The 17508-nt window shown below is 42.8% G+C and overlaps 1 protein-coding gene across 4 annotated transcripts in view; it reads left to right on the top strand.

Moving 5' to 3' along the window:
* GHR (growth hormone receptor) overlaps positions 1–17508 on the top strand; it is a gene marked incomplete at its 5' end in the record, with an annotated part of 274696 nt that overhangs the window by 118109 nt on the left and 139079 nt on the right. For 3 of the 4 annotated variants that reach the window (XM_082652630.1, XM_082652631.1, XM_082652632.1), the window contains one exon: positions 2071–2151. In XM_082652630.1, coding sequence (XP_082508756.1) covers positions 2082–2151 — 70 coding nt within the window. Of the gene's footprint in view, positions 1–2060; positions 2152–17508 lie in introns of those variants that run through there. The other variant, XM_082652629.1, reaches the window with a different exon arrangement.

Raw genomic sequence — 17508 nt, forward strand, 5'->3', positions numbered from 1 at the left:
TATTTGGAAGAGGCGAAGTTCATTTGTAGGTGACAGCTTTCAAAAGATTGGGGATGGGAGGGCGCCAACTACGATTCATCTGAAGCAAAATTCACTTTTCTCTGGCATCTGCCAACTTCGAAACCAGAGGAAGCATCCTTCTGAGAAATGCAAACCTGTTCATATCCTTACTCAGCTGGGGAGCATACAGTGTTGCCTGGGAATGGGACTCACTGTTACAACCCAACATCAAGAGGGCCTGTGGCAGAGGAGGGAGGCTTCCTTAGCCGACACATGGTGTGTTGAGGGATGGCGAGTAAAAGTAGCACTATGTACAGAATCCAGTTCCTCAATGCTTTTCCTCCTCAAAAAAATACTTGTAAAACAATTTAAAAGGAAATATCCAGTTACCCAGAGGATAGCATTTTCAACCTATAACGTATTTGTTTTTATGTATTTCTGCTGGAGACTTCAAACTACGATTACAGTGGCCTGTTCACCTAGGAGTAAAGGACCTTGGGAGAGATGCTCAGTGAAAGTAGCTGGGGATGATGCAAGGCCACGAGCCCAGAGCCTTCCAGGTTAAGAATTTAAAACATGGGTGTTATAATAACCACAACTCGCATTAGTGTGAACTCTCACAGTTGGCAAAGTGTGTTTGTCTACGCCGTCACACTCAGTCCTATGAACGACCGCATGGGGCAGTGTATGTGGGGCATCCTCATGCATGTGGGCTACACCTGGATATTCAGACGCAGGGGGAGATTCCATTCACCTAGAGATGTCTTCTTAGAATTTTTTAACAACGTTAACATCATATAGAATTTTTTAAAATGATGCATCATCCACTGTCTAGAAAGAAAGTGCAGAGTGTGAGACATTTACTACCTATTCAGAATTACACAGCCATTACCCGGAACACAGCATTCCACTATCTGTGAAAACAAACATTTGTGTTCATCGTTTCAGTTTGATTAGGGGTAGCGGAGGGCTATTTTATTATTGTCAAGAATGTGCAGTCAAAAAAATAAGTCCAGTAGAGGCACTGGTGGAGCTCCCAGTGTGATGATCAGATCTGCCTGAGTGACTTGTAAAGTACTGTCATTCCATGGAAATATTGCAGGTAAGCTTTAAAGTGGTTGGCGTTAGTCGTCAGACGTAGCGACAGCTCTCCAAAGGGCAGTCTGCTGAGTTCGTTTTAAGCCAGCCAAAATTGTCTCTTTAGAGATCCAGGAGGTGGACACCTGGTTTATTTATTCCCAAGAAGCTTCATTTCCTCCAGGTAAAGGTGTGTGCTGGCTGAGGCATGCTGATCTGCTCCCCCATTCATCAAACCAAAGGCTTCAAGGTGTGGCCACACTTGGGATTCCAAATGGCTAGCCCAGCCACAAACTGACCCTTCTTAGAGTCTGAGGTGTTCACATTCCTGGGCCTTTCAGAGACCACATTCCTCCTGAAGCCCACAAGGACACCAGGTGTCCTGGGGGAGGCCACCTAGGAAGCACCAGTGTTTTGTTTTCTTTTGCTTCTCACCTCCTTACTGCTGCCTTGTGGTTAAACCCCCTTAGGATGGCTCATTAGCGCAGTGTTTTGAGTGTTAATTGAGCTCTTTTGTTCACTGGGACACACACTGGAGAAGTTTTACTACTACTGAAGCGGGTTGTTTTGTTTTCCCTTTTATGGGCCGTCCAGCTCAAGGCCCCTTGCTTGGTGATACTGCTGAAGAGTTTCTATTTCCAGATCAGATTAAAGTGAACCACACTGGCCCTGTTATGGAAGCAATGCGTGGGGGTCATTTGTTGTGTGGTGGTCCTATGGCTGCCGGCCAGGATGTGAAAATCCCTAGTGTCCATGTTATTTCCTGAGACAGGCACCCACCGGAAGTAGAATTTATTACAACCTGCTGTTTGCGCTCATGAAAAGTATGACAACGTGAGACTCTAGGGCAGTGAAAGACTTACAAAGATTCCTTCTAGAGCTGCTGTGCATGTCACCTCCTTCATAATTTAGCCAGTCTTTAAACAATTTTTAATGAAAATAGTCTGCTTCTAATTGCTTAGCTTTATCTTCTTCCTCTCTGTATGATCGCAGGTCCTACAGGTATGGATTTCTGGCAGCTCCTGTTGACCTTGGCAGTGGCAGGCTCAAGTGATGCTTTTTCTGGGAGTCCAGGTGAGTTCTGCTTTTCCCTTCCCACCCGCAGTGTTTTGAAACCACACTGAACTTTATTTGTTAAATCTGAGTTCTCTGGATGATGTAATTAGAAGAGGTAAGTTTTAAGTAGCAGTAAATAGAAAACCTGTTGTAGCTTTAAAATCGCAAACCGGGAGGACGTTTCTGGGGATGTTTTTAGGAGGAAAACAGTAGTCAGCTTTGGCATCTGATGTTTCCACGTCAAAAATAAATGCTGCAAATCATGCTGAGGGCATTTCTGGTGAAGGCAAGCCAGGTCTCTTGGTCCTCAGGCTCTGGGAGAGAGATTGAAATTGCACTGAAGGATTATTAACGTACTGATCACTCAGCTCATCTGTGACTAAGGATATCATAGCTTATTTCCAGAGCTCAGAATTAAGTCCTCTTAATCATATTCTCTGAGAGTGGAAATTGCAGATTTCAAATAAATTTTACCTGTTACTCTCTGGGTGATTACCATTTGGCTAAATCTGAAGGAGGAAACACCCGAAATAGTTGGATAATATAGTCAAAGTCACGAGTTTCCTTGGCCATCTCTGTAATTCTCCCTCCCTCTTTATACCCTCTTCCTATTGGAAGAGTTGCCATGTATTCAAACTTAGGTCTCACACAGCAATAACTGGAACAGGAGAGAAATGAAAGGGAATGAAAAGTATTTTTCTGCCCAGAAAGAAAACTGTGCTCGTAACGAGGGTGGGAGACGTTTTAAAATATCATCTTGAGTACTTGATTTTTTTTCTTGCTTGAGCTTCAACAAAAGAAAGAAATCATCATTTCTCCTATTCTGTGATACCACAGTCACTTGTTGCTTTAAGAGCGGTCAACTCCCCTACTTACCAGGCAGCTCATCTTGGAAAACACAGTTTAGCAGCAGAAGTAGTGCCTTAAAATGTCCTCCCTGACCTTCGAGCCAAAAATAAATCCCTAGTAGTGAGCTGCTGAGGGCAACCAGAGTAACTAAGAAAACAAGAAGTGTAAAATATGTTATTTTATCTCCTAAAACAATTTAAAAATATTTATAGAAAAGAAGTCATAATTGTTTGAAATATTTTGGGGTCTCTCTGGTGTTATAATGTCAACATTTTGCAAGTCAAACATGGAGGGAATTGCAGGCTCCATGTCAGCAGCTTTTCCCATGGCTGGTTTTAGACCCTGGTTCTGAGCCAAAGAATTACAGCTGAGATCCTCTGCTATTCCAAAGTCATGGTGGTTAGGTCTCTACTTTCTTCATTAAGGTGACTTTCACTCCACTGGGCAAGGCTCGAGGAATTTAAAAGACTTGTGAAATGAAAAGTATGGCAAAGGAAATCTTTAAAGAAAATTTAAAATGTATCCCCAGCTAAAAGACTAGAGCTCAAGTTACATTTTTGACCTAGAGAGTCGGCAAACGGCACCTATTTCAACTGCTTTGACATTTTAGCAAGCCTTTAACTTCATAGAGGAAACAAAACCATTAGCTGGTTTTATGTTTGCTTTTTGATAGTTTTGTGTTTGCTTTGTTTATTTGGGGGGAGCAGAGCATAAGAAAATGCAGTGGTTTATAGTAAATACAAATCACATAGTTTAACATTACTTACACATACTAAGTAATTTAGCAAAGGAAAAAAATTTCTTCTTTTCTTTTTCTTAGTAGGCTAAGCAGATTCCTTTGTAATATGTGGCTACTCCAAAATTCTTACCTTAAAATGTCCTGGGGATTGTTAAGGACGCGGTATGATGTTTATATAAGAAGGTGCAGATGAGTGTGTTTGAACATGAGCCGTGTGTGTGTGTGTGTGTGTGTGTGTGTGTGTGTGTGTGTGTGTGTGTGTGTTGCTGGCGCTGGCCACTTATCTGATGAGTTCGGCCAGAGCGATCTCCTGATATGACATGGATTGAATCTCAGATGACATTCATGGGCCATGTGTTTCTTTTTCTGCCAGGTCTGGATTGTACCCAAATCACTTTATTTTTATTTTCTCTCCCATTGTATGAGGCAGACTAAAAATGTAAGAGAGGACTTAAAAAAAAAAAAAAAGATGCTACTGTAGTTTCACCAGCCATTCATTGAATTAAGTTTAGTCAGTGGAAGAGGTGGCACAGCTGAGGAAAGGAACTGGGAAGCATCATGGGGAGAAAAGCTGCCCGGGAGCTGGGAGGAGATGACAGATCTGCATGCCTGAGGAACGTTGGCACTTAAAGCCTCGAGCAGGGCTCTTCTTGCTTAGGCAGATGTGCAATTTAAAATATGCTGGCCCTAAGAGGATTTTTTTATTAAGTCTAATTGCCCTCTTGGAAATTTAATGAGAACTAAGCATGGAACAGTGCCACCATTGTATTAGCTAAAGTGTTGTAATTGATGCTCTCTGTTTGTCTTTCATCCTTAATATTAATTAGTCTTTACATCTGATCCTCAAGGCAGGTTACATACTCTCAGAGAGAATTTCCTTCTTTTTCTTTTTTTTCTGGATGTACCACAGTTTATTTAATTTTTTAAATTAAAATATACTTGATTTACAATATTATATTAGTTTCAGGTGTACAGCCTAGTGACTCGGTACTTTTATAGATTATATTCCATTCCAAGTTATTACAAAATGATGGCTATAATTCCTTGTGCTGTACAATGCATCCATTTGGCTTATCTATTTTATATATAGTAGTTAGTACCTCTTAATCCCATACCCCTATCTTGCCCCTCTCCCCTCCCCTCTCCCTGCTGGTAACTACTAGTTTGTTCTCTGTATCTGTGAGTCTGTTCTCTTTTGCTATATACATTTGTTTGTTTTATTTTTTAGATTTCACAAATAAGTGATATCATACAGTATTTGTCTTTCTCTGTCTGACTTTTTTCACTAAGCATAATACCCTCCAGGTCCATCCATGTTGCTGCAAATGGCAGAATTTCATTCTTTTTTATGGCTGAGTAATATTCCATTGTATAGATATATACCATATCCTTTTTATCAGTTTGTCTGTTGACACTTGGGTTGCTTCCATGTCTTGGCTATTGTAAATAGTGCTACTATGAACATTGGGATGCATGCGTCTTTTCAAATTAGCGTTTTCATTTTTTCTGGATATATATCCAGGAGTGGAGTTGATGGATCATACAGTAGTTCTGTTTTTAGTTTTTTGAAGAACTGCCATACTGTTTTCCATAGTGGCTGCCCCAATTTACATTCCCACCAACAGTGTAGAAGTGTTCTCAGGAAGAATTTCTTATTCCAAAATCAGGAATGAGCAACAACGTTTCATCTTCAGAGGGCTTCACAGGGTTGAACTGTCAACTGGTTGCATCAAAACCGCTGCTCCTGGGCTTCCCTGATGGCTAGTGGTTGGGAATCTGCCTGCCAATGCAGGGGACACGTGTTCAAGCCCTGGTCCGGGAAGATCCCACATGCCGCGGAGCAACTAAGCCTGTGCGCCACAGCTACTGAGCCTGCACTCTAGAGCCCACGAATCACAACTACTGAGCCCGTGCGCCTGGAGCCCGTGCTCCACAACAAGAGAAGCCACCACCATGAGAAGCCTGCGCACTGCAACGAAGAGTAGCCCCCGCTCGCCACAACTAGAGAAAGCCTGTGTGCAGCAATGAAGACCCAGTGCAGCCAAGAATAAATAAAAATAAATTAATTAAAAAAGAAACTGCTGCTTCTGCAAAGATGATTTTAATGAGAAATGTGCGTAAAGACTTAATGGATACAAATATTCTTCTGAGGAGCACCTATTATACGTTGTTATACCTCTCCTATTTCTGTTGGTCCACAAGTGAGCATCCTCTTTGACCTCAGCAGTGTAAGGTGGGAGCAGGCTAGCCCCGACCTGAAGAAGTTCAGTCTAGTTAGGATATGAGGAACTTCTAGAAATTAATGAGAGACTGTATAGTTTTAAGGTCTAGATTGTATGATGAATATGGATGGCCAAGATGCTCTAAAAAAAGGCTAAATGAAGGTGGACTGGAATAGTTAATTCAACAAATTCAATGTACAGATATTTCTTTAGAGCTTTCCATTTTTAAAGGTTGAAATTACGGCTATGAGTAAAACAGTGATTCTTCCCTCAAGGAATTTATCATGACTTAAGAGATCAGGAATAAGTATAACGAATTACTGTATGAGGCAGAATGTATTCACTATAGAAATAGTGGCCTGGACTACACTCTTTAAGAGGAGTGAAGAGAGGAGAGTCACCTCAGGATGTGGTGAAGCACAGAGAACTTCACAGGGGATGTTGGTGTTATTTCAGCAGATATTAGAATACCGGCTTAAGACTTTGAAAGGCCTAGAAGAGCAGGGAGTGGCTGCAGGAATAGCATGTGTGATAAAGGAACAACATAAAAGACGTGCACAGGTGTAGATATGAGGTGTACGCGGAGAACAGGTCAACCAGTCACTGGGTTTACACTATGTACGGGGCACTGTGCTAGGAATGAGTGGCTCTGTTTCACACACACAGCATCTAACAGAGGTTTTTTGAGCACTTACTTTGTGGAAGGCGTACGATTAATTTGTCCAGAGTGCATGGCACGTGAGCACTGCTTTTGTAATTATTCCCTTTGGACGTAAACTTAGGTCAGTGAACTCGAGTTAAATTACAGAAGGTCTAAAGATGGCAAAAGCTTCATGGAAAAGGCAAATCTTGCTGGGTCTTGAAGGATGGGTCGTATTTTGGAGAGGAAGCAAGTCATAGCTCTTAAAGTTGTAGGCCAGGTAAGAGGTTCATGATGGTATTCTGTGTGTGTGTGTGTGTGTGTGTGTGTGTGTGTGTGTGATATTTATATAAAGCATATACAGGGAATTCCCTGGCGGTCTAGTGGTTAGGATTCCACGCTTTCACTGCCAGGGCCCGGGTCTGATCCCTGGTCGGGGAACCAAGATCCCGCAAACCACATGGCGCAGCCAGAAACAAAACTATTTACGTGTAATATATGTGGCATGTGGCACATATGCACATATATATATATGTGGCACATATGCACATATATATATATATGTGGCACATATGCACATATATATATGTGCCAATATATACATGGCATGGTTTGCAGGCAAAGCACATAATTAGTATCTCATCACTCTAAATATCATTCCATACCAGTCAAGATAAAAACCTTACACTAGGAGTGAGATGCCATGTCCCAAAGGAACCAGGATCCCCCAAATAATGTTCTTTGTATACCTTTGAACATTTTTCATAAACTTATGCAAACACACACAGCACTTGTGTGAAAGGAAAGACACCTCTATTCTCATTGCTAACAGATAGGAAATAATGACACAGTGGCAGGAACATTTTATTTCTTCTAAATAAACCTTACACTTTCATGCCCCTCTGCTGGTGAAGCTCCACAGAGCCCTAAGAGCTTCAGGACATACGGGATATATTTCAAGCAAGTATTACAGTCATGGCTGCAGTTGGTAAACAGTGAAGCGTGAACCTGTTAAAAATGTTTTCAAGAAGGAACAATGCGCACTTTCCTTGAATGCACACTGGAAGTGAGGGAGAAAGCCATAGAGCTTAAGATTACTGCTGTCTTTACTTCAAGAGGCAGGAAGAAATCTTAGTCTCTTCTAGTGCCGTGGACATTAGCAGACCTACATCACCTGGTCTTCCTGGTATCACAGATGCTATGACTCCAGAGTTCAGGTCATAGCAGGCCAGGCGACGGAGCTTCTGGTCTCGTCTACCTGGATGATGCCAGTGGAAGATATGCATAGACCTTTGTGTGTGATGAGGACTTTTAGCAAGTTTTTATCGAGCACGTTTATGGATTCAAGGATGAATTTTGAATTTATGTTTCTACCTTTAAGGAGCTCGTGGTCTATAGAAGGGAAGACAGATAAGTAAACCTAATTTAATCATGGCTCCCTAAGGTTATTAAAGAGTTTTAAGCAGGGTAATAATACTGTTAGATTGTCCTTTTGGAAATACAGCCGGTAATCGAGTCAAAGTGAATTGGAGAGCGATGAATGCGGAGGAAGATGGTTGTAATAGGTTAGGAGAGACGATGCAAGTGTGCCAGTGGTGGCTAAAACAAAATAGATGGATTATAGACAGATGTTGCGGAGTACTCGGAGTCCAATTACATGTGGATTTCTTCCAATTACATGTTATCAACATCAGCAGTGACTCACTTTTAATAGAGTGAAGCCCTGGAACACAGCTCAGCCTATTAGCAGTGAAGTGGTACTTGCGCGGAACAGCTCTGTGGAGGGGGAAACACTGAGACTGATGACAGCAGAGTATCTAGGCGAACTTTCTTTTGTGCCATTTCCCAGAGCTCCTCCTGCCTGTGCCCAGCCCAGGTCCCACAGCTGTCTGCTCCCCTCTGCAGTGTGTCTGTGCTATGGCTTGGTCACTGTGCCCTGAGGGTCCACAGTGGGATCAAAGGCCTGAGCTCCATACCTATGTAGTCTCTGCACATTCATGACTCAATCCCGAGACCTTGACATACCCCCAGATATTTGATCATCCCTAGAATATGTACTTATACGCAGGATGAGTCGAGGGCAGCAGAGTTATGCACTGAGCAGAATCTGGGAGGTCGGCGAAGCGTACACAGTAGCTACGTGACTCACCTCTATGAAGCAGCTGGCAGTGTGAGTGATGAGGTTTGCGCCTCAGCTAATTAGTATCAAAAGGACTGGGACCACCCAAGGATAGCCTGAACCTTAAACGTTCAGGTCATACGTGCCAATGATGAACCATACTTCCATTCTTCTGCCTTAGATTATAGGACAGTCATCTGCCAACCATTACAGGACAAGAGCCGGTCCTGGTGTGCAAAATGTCTCCACGCCACTTTGGTTCAGTAGCCTAAACTAGGGCTCCTGTTATGGGAGGACAGGAACGGGGTTGAATGGAATGTGTGTGATGTGTAGTGCTGGCCACCAGCTCTTGTTCATTGACACACCTGGGTTTCTGCCTCTAGTGGAAGCTAACCCAAGTTTAACTGTGCAGAAGTCCACACTGGCTTGGACTGGCCTGGCCAGCCTCTCCCTGCCTGATATGCTCCACAACTAGGGCCCCAGGGTCCCTCAATCACCCAGCATCTTTTCCCTAGGAAAACCCTCTCAGGAAGAAGCTGTGGGTGGTGGTTTTCTTCTCACCCTGATTTTAAGTCAATGTGTTACTTTGGTTTAGTTTAAACCCTTAACCTTAAACTCGATGATACAGAATTCTAGGCGGTTCAGAGCCACCCGCAAAGGCATCTTCGGGGCCTATCCCCTGCTCCTTGTAACTGCCTGCTAGACATAGTTATGGATGTCTAACTTGTCATCAGGCAGAGTCACCAGCAGCCACAGCCCAAGGACCACCATCAGTTTTCACAAGCAGCAGGCATCGGGGTCCCATTTGGGCTCTTCCAGAAACACTCACAGGCTGTCATCAGTGTCATCCCTCAGACTCAGAGCGAAGCTTCCTCCTCGTCTGTAGTTAGCAGCATAAGGGTGGTGATGATGTGTGACATAAACACACTTTGAAATCGGATGCAACTGATCGTACAGAGAGGATTCCGTGGTGCCCCGTCTGGCCGGCACTACACAGACCGGGAGGCCCAGGGGCCTGGAGCACTTCTTCAACCTCAGTTGCAAATCAGTCTTCTCTGGTCTGTATTTCCCAAATTCGTCCAAAATGAATCCGCAATATTTCATCAGATACATCTATCAGGAATCTCTGTTTCTGTTTCTGTCACAACTTGCCAGCCTTAAGCCTTAACCTTAACTAATTACAGTGTCTGTGTTACAGCTCCACGGCAGGGTTGCAGGTATTAGAGCGTGGAGGCTCATGTCCCAACCACGGAGGGAATGTTTCAGGATGTTGTTTGTTGTTTTAGAAGCTTTCCCCAAGATGCAGCACACAGGGATGGGCAGAAGGGCAGCCAGTGGTGGAGGATCAGGGGTTTGGGGAGGCGACATTTGTTTTGTGTCTCTCTTCTAAATGAAGTTGTCGTGACATCTGTGTTTTAAGTTATGTGACAAATTCTGGATTGAGCTTGAAATATACACAATTTGTTTTCGAATGATTGACAAAATGACCATTGCATACTCTGTGTGATAAATAGTTATGGATTAAAACTCACTAGACCTGAAAATTCACGGAGGATGTTTTGATCACCCCTGTATCCCCTCCTCTAGCATTCTGACACATGGAGTAGATCTTCATTTTATTTAAGGGAATCAACATCTAAATCCTGACCTGGAACTTTCCCAGTAATTGTCCACAGTTGTCACTAATACTCTGTTATGTCCAGCCCTAAGCAGGGCAGAGGCTGGATTTGGACGCCCTTCCAGTAGAAAGTGTCTGGAAATAGCTGTGCAACTGTAGAAGCTATTCTCCAAGAAGCCCCAAGTATCCCTGTGCCCTACCCGAAGCCCTGATTTGTGGCCTTTCCCTGTGGATGGAATGCTCTCATTTTCCTGCTATATACTTCAGATGCACCCAGGGTCAGAACTTTGCCCAACACACCAACACCTGGGAGCCTGATGCCCTTTATAAGTCTTGCCAACCTTTACCCAGGTGACTGGACTCTGTACCCCATGCACCAGCTACTGGCCAACATCCTGCATTGAATAAACCAGTCACCCAGCACCTACCCCCGACACCACCTTTATCTGTGCCCCACCTACCTGATTAAATCTCCTCAAATATTGACAGAGAGGTATAATGAGGCCTGTAGATTCCAGATTCAAGTTTTCTCTGCCCCTTCAGACATTGAACTTCAGATTACGAAAGACCATGACTAGGGATCTTAGGGAGAGCTAGATCAGTTTTCCCAGCCACATCCCTTGAATATCCGGTTTTCCCAGTTTCCCATGAGAGCCCATCTTGAAGTATGAAACTCTCAAAATTAAATCAGGTATATGATAAAATCCTTAATTTCTTCATCCATGAATATGGAAAAAAGTTGTCTTTTGTGTAATCTAATCTTTGAGTAAAATCTTGCAAATTTGTAAAAGGAGAAATAACGTTCAGAATTTTTGACTTGTGGATAGCTGTGTGTTATTAAGTATTAATAGACTTACATTAGTGGAGTTTGAATTGGTGATGTTTACCACACCTTGGCTTCCCCCAAACTGAGAGCTCAGTTTTTTAGGAAGGGATCATGTTGTGGCTGTGTAACATTCAGGACCAATCCTCCTCCCTCCACTACCCAACCAGTGGGCCAGCTGCTTCCCTGGCTGAAGCAGGAAGCACCATGCTTTTTTTTTTTTTTTTTTTTTTTTTTTTTAAAGAGAGCAGGGCAGTCGGGGAAGTGGGGGAACCAGTCAAAGAGCCCTGCCCCATGTCAGGGCACAGTCGGGCCAGATTAGCTTGTGAGGTGGAGAATGCAGTGAAGTACCGAGGTGCTGTGCTCATACAGCCCAGGCCAAGTCTGCAAACTGGTTTGTGATTGTGCCCAACTTCCCTTGTGAGCCACGCCAGCACCATAGTCTCTGGGTGTTTGCTCTGAACTTCATAAGCATGGCTGACTAGCTCTCTCTCCCTTTGTAGCTATCACTAAGCCTGACTTCCTGGAAAGCTCTTATCGAGGAATAGAAAGACCTAGATTAACTTCTGTGCATACCATGGCCATATATGCGTGTCAAACTCGTGTTTATATAGCCATTATAGGTGTGAAAGGCAAAAGTGTGGCTACTCCCCAGTATGACCTGTCTTGTCTTATTTCTATGGATGGGTACTAAAAGCCTGTATTTTTATGTCTTAAAATCTTACCTGAAGGAAAAAACATTAAAGACAAAGGATATGTAGCACTTGCATTAACATGAGATGTTTCTAAAATGAAACTATTCCCTAACCGTCAAATTTGGGCAGAGGGTCATTTCTCTAACATGTTGGTTGAGAGTGGGTTGCTATAAACCCAAAGTCAGAAGCCTTTGACGTGGCAGAGAGTCAATGGATGCCTTAAAGGAGAAGGTAGAAGGAAGAGGCTGAAATTCCAGGCTGAAGTGAGGGGACCGTGGCGTCACTGAGCCCACAGTTGGTGTTCAATAAATACCATTGATTGATTTCTGCAGTTAGTTGCTAGGAGCCCAGTTTGAGCTGCACTTGATTGGGTTATACACAGTGTCCCTCTGGTTCTGTGACCCTGCCCTTGGCTATCACTTCCCTGGGGCAGCAGCAATCAGCCAGAGGCTTAGACCATCAGAGGGTAAAGGGGGCCTGTGGAGGAACTCTCTGGAGGGTGAGGAGAGAGGCTGGTCAGATGGCCTTGGCTGGTACTCAGAGAACATACAGAGATGCTTAGGGGGTAGGACCAGTAAGCACGTCTCTGCACCAGTCATATCTGATTCCTGCTTCCATCTTCTCTGCCATCGTCAGGAGAAGCAGTCTAGATTGGGGATTTTAGAGCATTGATCTTGAACTTTGTCAGAATCGGGTTTGGATCCCAGCTCTATCATTAATGAGTTGTGTGATTTTTTTTTAGGTCGAGTTCCCCAGAAGCCAGATGCTGAGACAAGGGTTCAAATGACAGTGAATTATTAGAAAAATATTCCAGGGGGAAACTGACAGGGAGTAGGGAAATGAGACAGGGAAAAGGCTAAAAAAGAAAAAAAAAAAAAAAACAAGCAAGAATGCAATGTCAAGTGCTATCCCACGGTGAGGTGGATGGTGGGGATGGTATCTGACTCGGTCCCCTCTAGAAGTAGTGCTTCAAGTTGTCCAGAACAGCCCTCAGTTGATGGTTAAGGGCGACCCTTAGAGGTCATAAATTCCTAGACACTATCAGCTCTCCAAGTGCAGGTCAAGATGGCTCCAGGTGCCGACAGAGACACAGGTGCTGGGTGTTGGGAGTGAAAGCACACAGGGAGTCCATGTGCACATAAATGGTTATGGGATCTATATCAGCAGAGCACTGACAGCATGTACTACAAAGGCTTTCGTAGTTTCTTATACTTTCTGAGCCTCAGTTTTCTCTTCTGTTAAATGGGAGGAAAAGAACTTGTTTAAAACCATCAAGGAGGTAACAATAGTAAAGCACCTGCTGAGATGACACAGGAAAAGCACATAAGTAGTCAACAACTGGTAACTCTTATTGGCCTCAGGTTGAGTTACTCCAAACCCTGAGGCCTTAAATAAACATGCGAACTAAACAGATACGTAGAATTTGAATTATAACAATGTATGCCTAAAAGGAGCAGTTCAGTTGCACAAGGAAGTTTTGGAAGCTAAAGATAATTTTAATAATAACTCCAGAAAACTGTCTAGAAGAGGATTCTAATGTTTAAGGTGCTTTCAACAATAGAACTAAGGCATGATGGCATAAACTTTTAGGAAACAGGACACTGTTCTATATTTATAGTTTTAACAGTGAATGCTCAGAGGATAAGTGTGATAAAAACCTTAGTGCTCTAGTTCTTATACTTTTAATAAAATCGAATCTGATCAATCCAGCAAGTGGGTCTGGAGTGAGTTGACGCTGATGCTGGGAGTGACACTGGGCAAGTCAGTTGAGTTCAACGAGCGTTCTTTGAGCATTTGCCATATGGCAGACATGAGACCAAGAGGAATGAGACACAGTTTCCCAGGTTAGTCACCAGGTGAACTGGGGATGTAGGGAGAGAGAATTAAAACCAGTTCATTGCAATAAAAATAGAAGCATTTCATGGATCCAATTTTAAGTATTTTATACTTGTAACCTTGGTTAATTCCCACAGCAATGGTAAGAGGAAAGTTCCATTATTACCCTGCTTTAGGTAAGGACACCAAGAATAGTTATGTAACTAGTTTACATAACTAGCAAAGGCCAACGTGAGAGTCCAATCCAGGCAGTCTGACCCCAGAGTGCACACTACACTGCCTCACGTGTCCTAGGGTTTCCGTGGCACCTAACTATCTGTAGTACTCACCTCTGCAGGAATTTCAGCTGAACTCTGGAAGTTGCATGTGTTTCACTTACTCAGCCAAGGTCAAGAATCATAGCTATGTCAAAGCAACAGGAGGTGATTCCATGAACTCCTTCTGTAAATCCTCTAAGATTCAGATTCATTAAGTTTAATGTAGTACTTTGACTTTTAATGTTGACCTCATTGTTTCATATATAAGTATTGATACTTACATATACTTACATACAAATGTAAAACTTATGATGAGGCATGGGTAGTTTCCTCAAAGCAAATGGGCATCTCTCCCCGAGGTTATATCAGTAGCCAAAGTTTGTGGGGACAGGTGCCACCTCTTCTCCTTTGAAAAAAAATCCTTGAAAGGTACCTCCTGGGCCACTGGGCAGCCCCGTCTGGTACTGTGCAGCCCTGTTATGTGTACAAGGCTCTCCCTGCATTGTTCTAAGGAGGTTCAAGAACTGTCTTATGAAATCAACTCTGGATTTTCTCTTCTGATCACTCCTGGATTCTCCACGAATGCAGAAGCTGTCAAAGTAAAGGAAAGCCATCTACTAACATACCTAGAGAATTATTCTACTACACACGCTCACTATTATAGCATGTACTTTTGCCTGTTTCTAAGACTGTACCTCCTTACCCACAGCTTTTCTCATCGTCACTGTATTAACATTCCCTATTTTGTACACAGGACTTGTGTTGGTATAACATTGTTCCTACACCATTTTCTGGTAAGATTTGTCCATACAAATCAGTGGACCTGAAACCAAGCTTATATGAACAAGAGTCTTCCATTCATTGGAATTTATTTTTGTGTTGCCCTTTTAAGGTAAAGGGGCACATTGTCAGAAAAGAAAACTGTACCAAGAAATTATTTAAAAACAAATTTGGAGTGTCTTTCTTGCCATCAGTGATCTCACCTAATGGTGTGATGGGAAAAGAACATCAACCAGTCACCACCTCTGGGTTATGAGTCCAGTTGCATCAGTAATCAGTTCTGTGGTTATGGGCAAAAGCTGTTAATTTCTATAAACTCAGTTGCTGATATATGAATAAAACTTTTCAGAGAGAAAAAATCAAATCTGTCCCTCTCAACTCCAAAATTATTTTTTCTGTTATTTCTCAGATACGGATGTCGTACCCAGCTAGGGATTCCTTCATGCCAAGCCCTGTCTGAAGGTCTTTGTGATAGACTTTCTGCTCCTGAGCGTTTTTTTTTTTTTAAATTAGTGACTAGTGTGCGGACAAGGAAGGCAGACTCACCAAATCTACGGATGATGCAAAGCCATGAATAGCTAATGTGCTGAATCACAGACATAGGATTCAAGATATCTTGACAGCCTCGGTAGTGGGCCAAAAACTGCAAGATAAAATTTGATAGGGATAAATGTAAAGGCCTGTGTTTAGGTTTTATAAAATCATAAATGAAGTGACAGTCCCGGCTCACAGCAAGTCCTCTGTAAAAGACTTGAAATTATTTAGCTCATGGCAAATATATAATTTAACTCTACCTGTTACAGTGTAGCTACCAAAGTAAGATAAGATAGCTCAGCCTGCCTTAATAGAAACAGAGGGTCTAGAACAAGTAAATCACCAGTCCTCTGGACTCTGCACTGGCCACAGCATATCTAGAATAATCCGGTGAGTTCCAGATATCGAGATTTAAGAAAGATATTGATCAACCAGAACAAAATAATCTTAATGGTGAAAACTCTTGAAATCACACAAAAGGAACTGGAGATGTTTAGTCTGAGGGTGATGAAGGGGCAATGGCAAGGTATTTGTTTTCAAAATGTATCCTGTTGAGGAGGGCTTTAATCAACTGTGTTTAGAAAGCATGGAGAAATAGTATACCAAAAATGTAGACTTTGGGAACCAAACATGTGCATGTATGAATTTCAGCTCTGTAAGTTTCAACTCTGTGACTGAGTCATTTCTCAGCATATCCGTTTCCCATCTTGAAATAGGGGTAATAATATCTTGCTCAGAAAGCCATCCATGAAGGTTAGATGACCTGGCATAGTTATTGGTAAGAGATAGGTTTTTTGTAAAGGCTAAGCTCTTCTTTGTTTACCTTCCCTTCGAGAGGGGAAGAAAGAGGACAGTTAGGTTGCTTTCCTAGAAAGTATTTTATGCCTACTGCAACTACCCCAAAGGAGGATGAGTTGCTAGGTCAGGCAGGGCTGGGGTTAAAAGTCTGGGAGAGCAGCGCTGACCTGCCAGGGCGCTCTGGTGCCCCGCTCTTGTCCTCCACTCTTGTCCAAACACAGCTTCATGTAATCATTTTGATTTTACACAGTAAGTTTCCAGGTATGAATGAATAGTTCAGGAAATTTTTTAAAAGGCAGAAAATCAGTGGATAAGATGATCCCTAAGAAGGCTTTGTTCTCCCTGTTCTCTGCACGTCTGTGTTGTTGGGATTCATACTCACTAGAACATGCACAATCCTGCTGGAGATGGAGTTAGAAAAGACCCAAATGTGTTACTCCACTACACTTAGGAAGCTAGGGAATCATTCTTGTAAGTTATAGAAAGATAATTCAGTTGTGACAAACAAAAGGGATTGCTAGCCCCCTCTTTATAGTTCTCTTATCACTGCGGTACCGTGATTTCCTGCTCCACTGCCCCCCTCCCCCCCAGCAGGTCACGTATGATTTTCTCAAAGGCAAAAGGTGGAATTAACTTGCCAGTATTTCGACACTGGGTTTTCTTTTAAACAGCTGATAATTAAATCCATCTAGACCTCTCTAGCTGTCCTTCTAGGAGCTTTAATCACAAGAAGCAGGCGAACTTGTAAATGTTCTAAGAGAGCTTAGACAGCAAAATTATTCTTCTTGAAATGCGTGAAAGTACCCAGGTGCTTCCAAGCTATGCCCAAGTGCCTTCTCTAAAAGAACATGGTGGGCAAACCAAACATTCATCCTGGATCAGCAGTTGGGAATCAAACCACGAACTTGCTATTCCCATACTTTCTGGTTAGTTTGTATGTTTTTGAGTAAGGTGACTGAATGCAAGGAGTAGTTTAATACGGTACACTGAGTGATTTCTTCTAGGACATACTTAGTCAGAAAAATATGTCAGACAGGAGCTCACAGAACATAGGGTTACAATAGTTTTAGAGATCGAAGGCCTGGATGAGGGTTTCTCAATCTTGACAATATTGACATTTCAGGTCAGATAAATTTTTGTGGTGGAAGCTGTCCTGTGCATTGTAACATGTTAGCAGCATCCGTGACCTTTAGGTACTAGGTGGTACCCTCCACCCTCAGTTGTAAGAAGCAAAACATCTCCAGACACTGCTAAGTGTTTCCTGGGTGAGGGGGCACCGGGGGTGGGAAATGACCCCCAGTTGAGAACCACTGCCCTAGATCTGGTGATTGCATGTTGACCTGACCGTGCCCAGGGTTGTTGCAGGGGTCAAATTAGACAAAGCGTGTTTATAGACTTTTAAAAGTAAAGAAAAAATGTATACATATAGTTACAATGCAGCCCTTATCTTTTCACTGGTTTATCT

This window comes from Grampus griseus, assembly GCF_964374135.1.
Source record: "Grampus griseus genome assembly, chromosome: 3".
Lineage (NCBI taxonomy): Eukaryota > Metazoa > Chordata > Mammalia > Artiodactyla > Delphinidae > Grampus > Grampus griseus.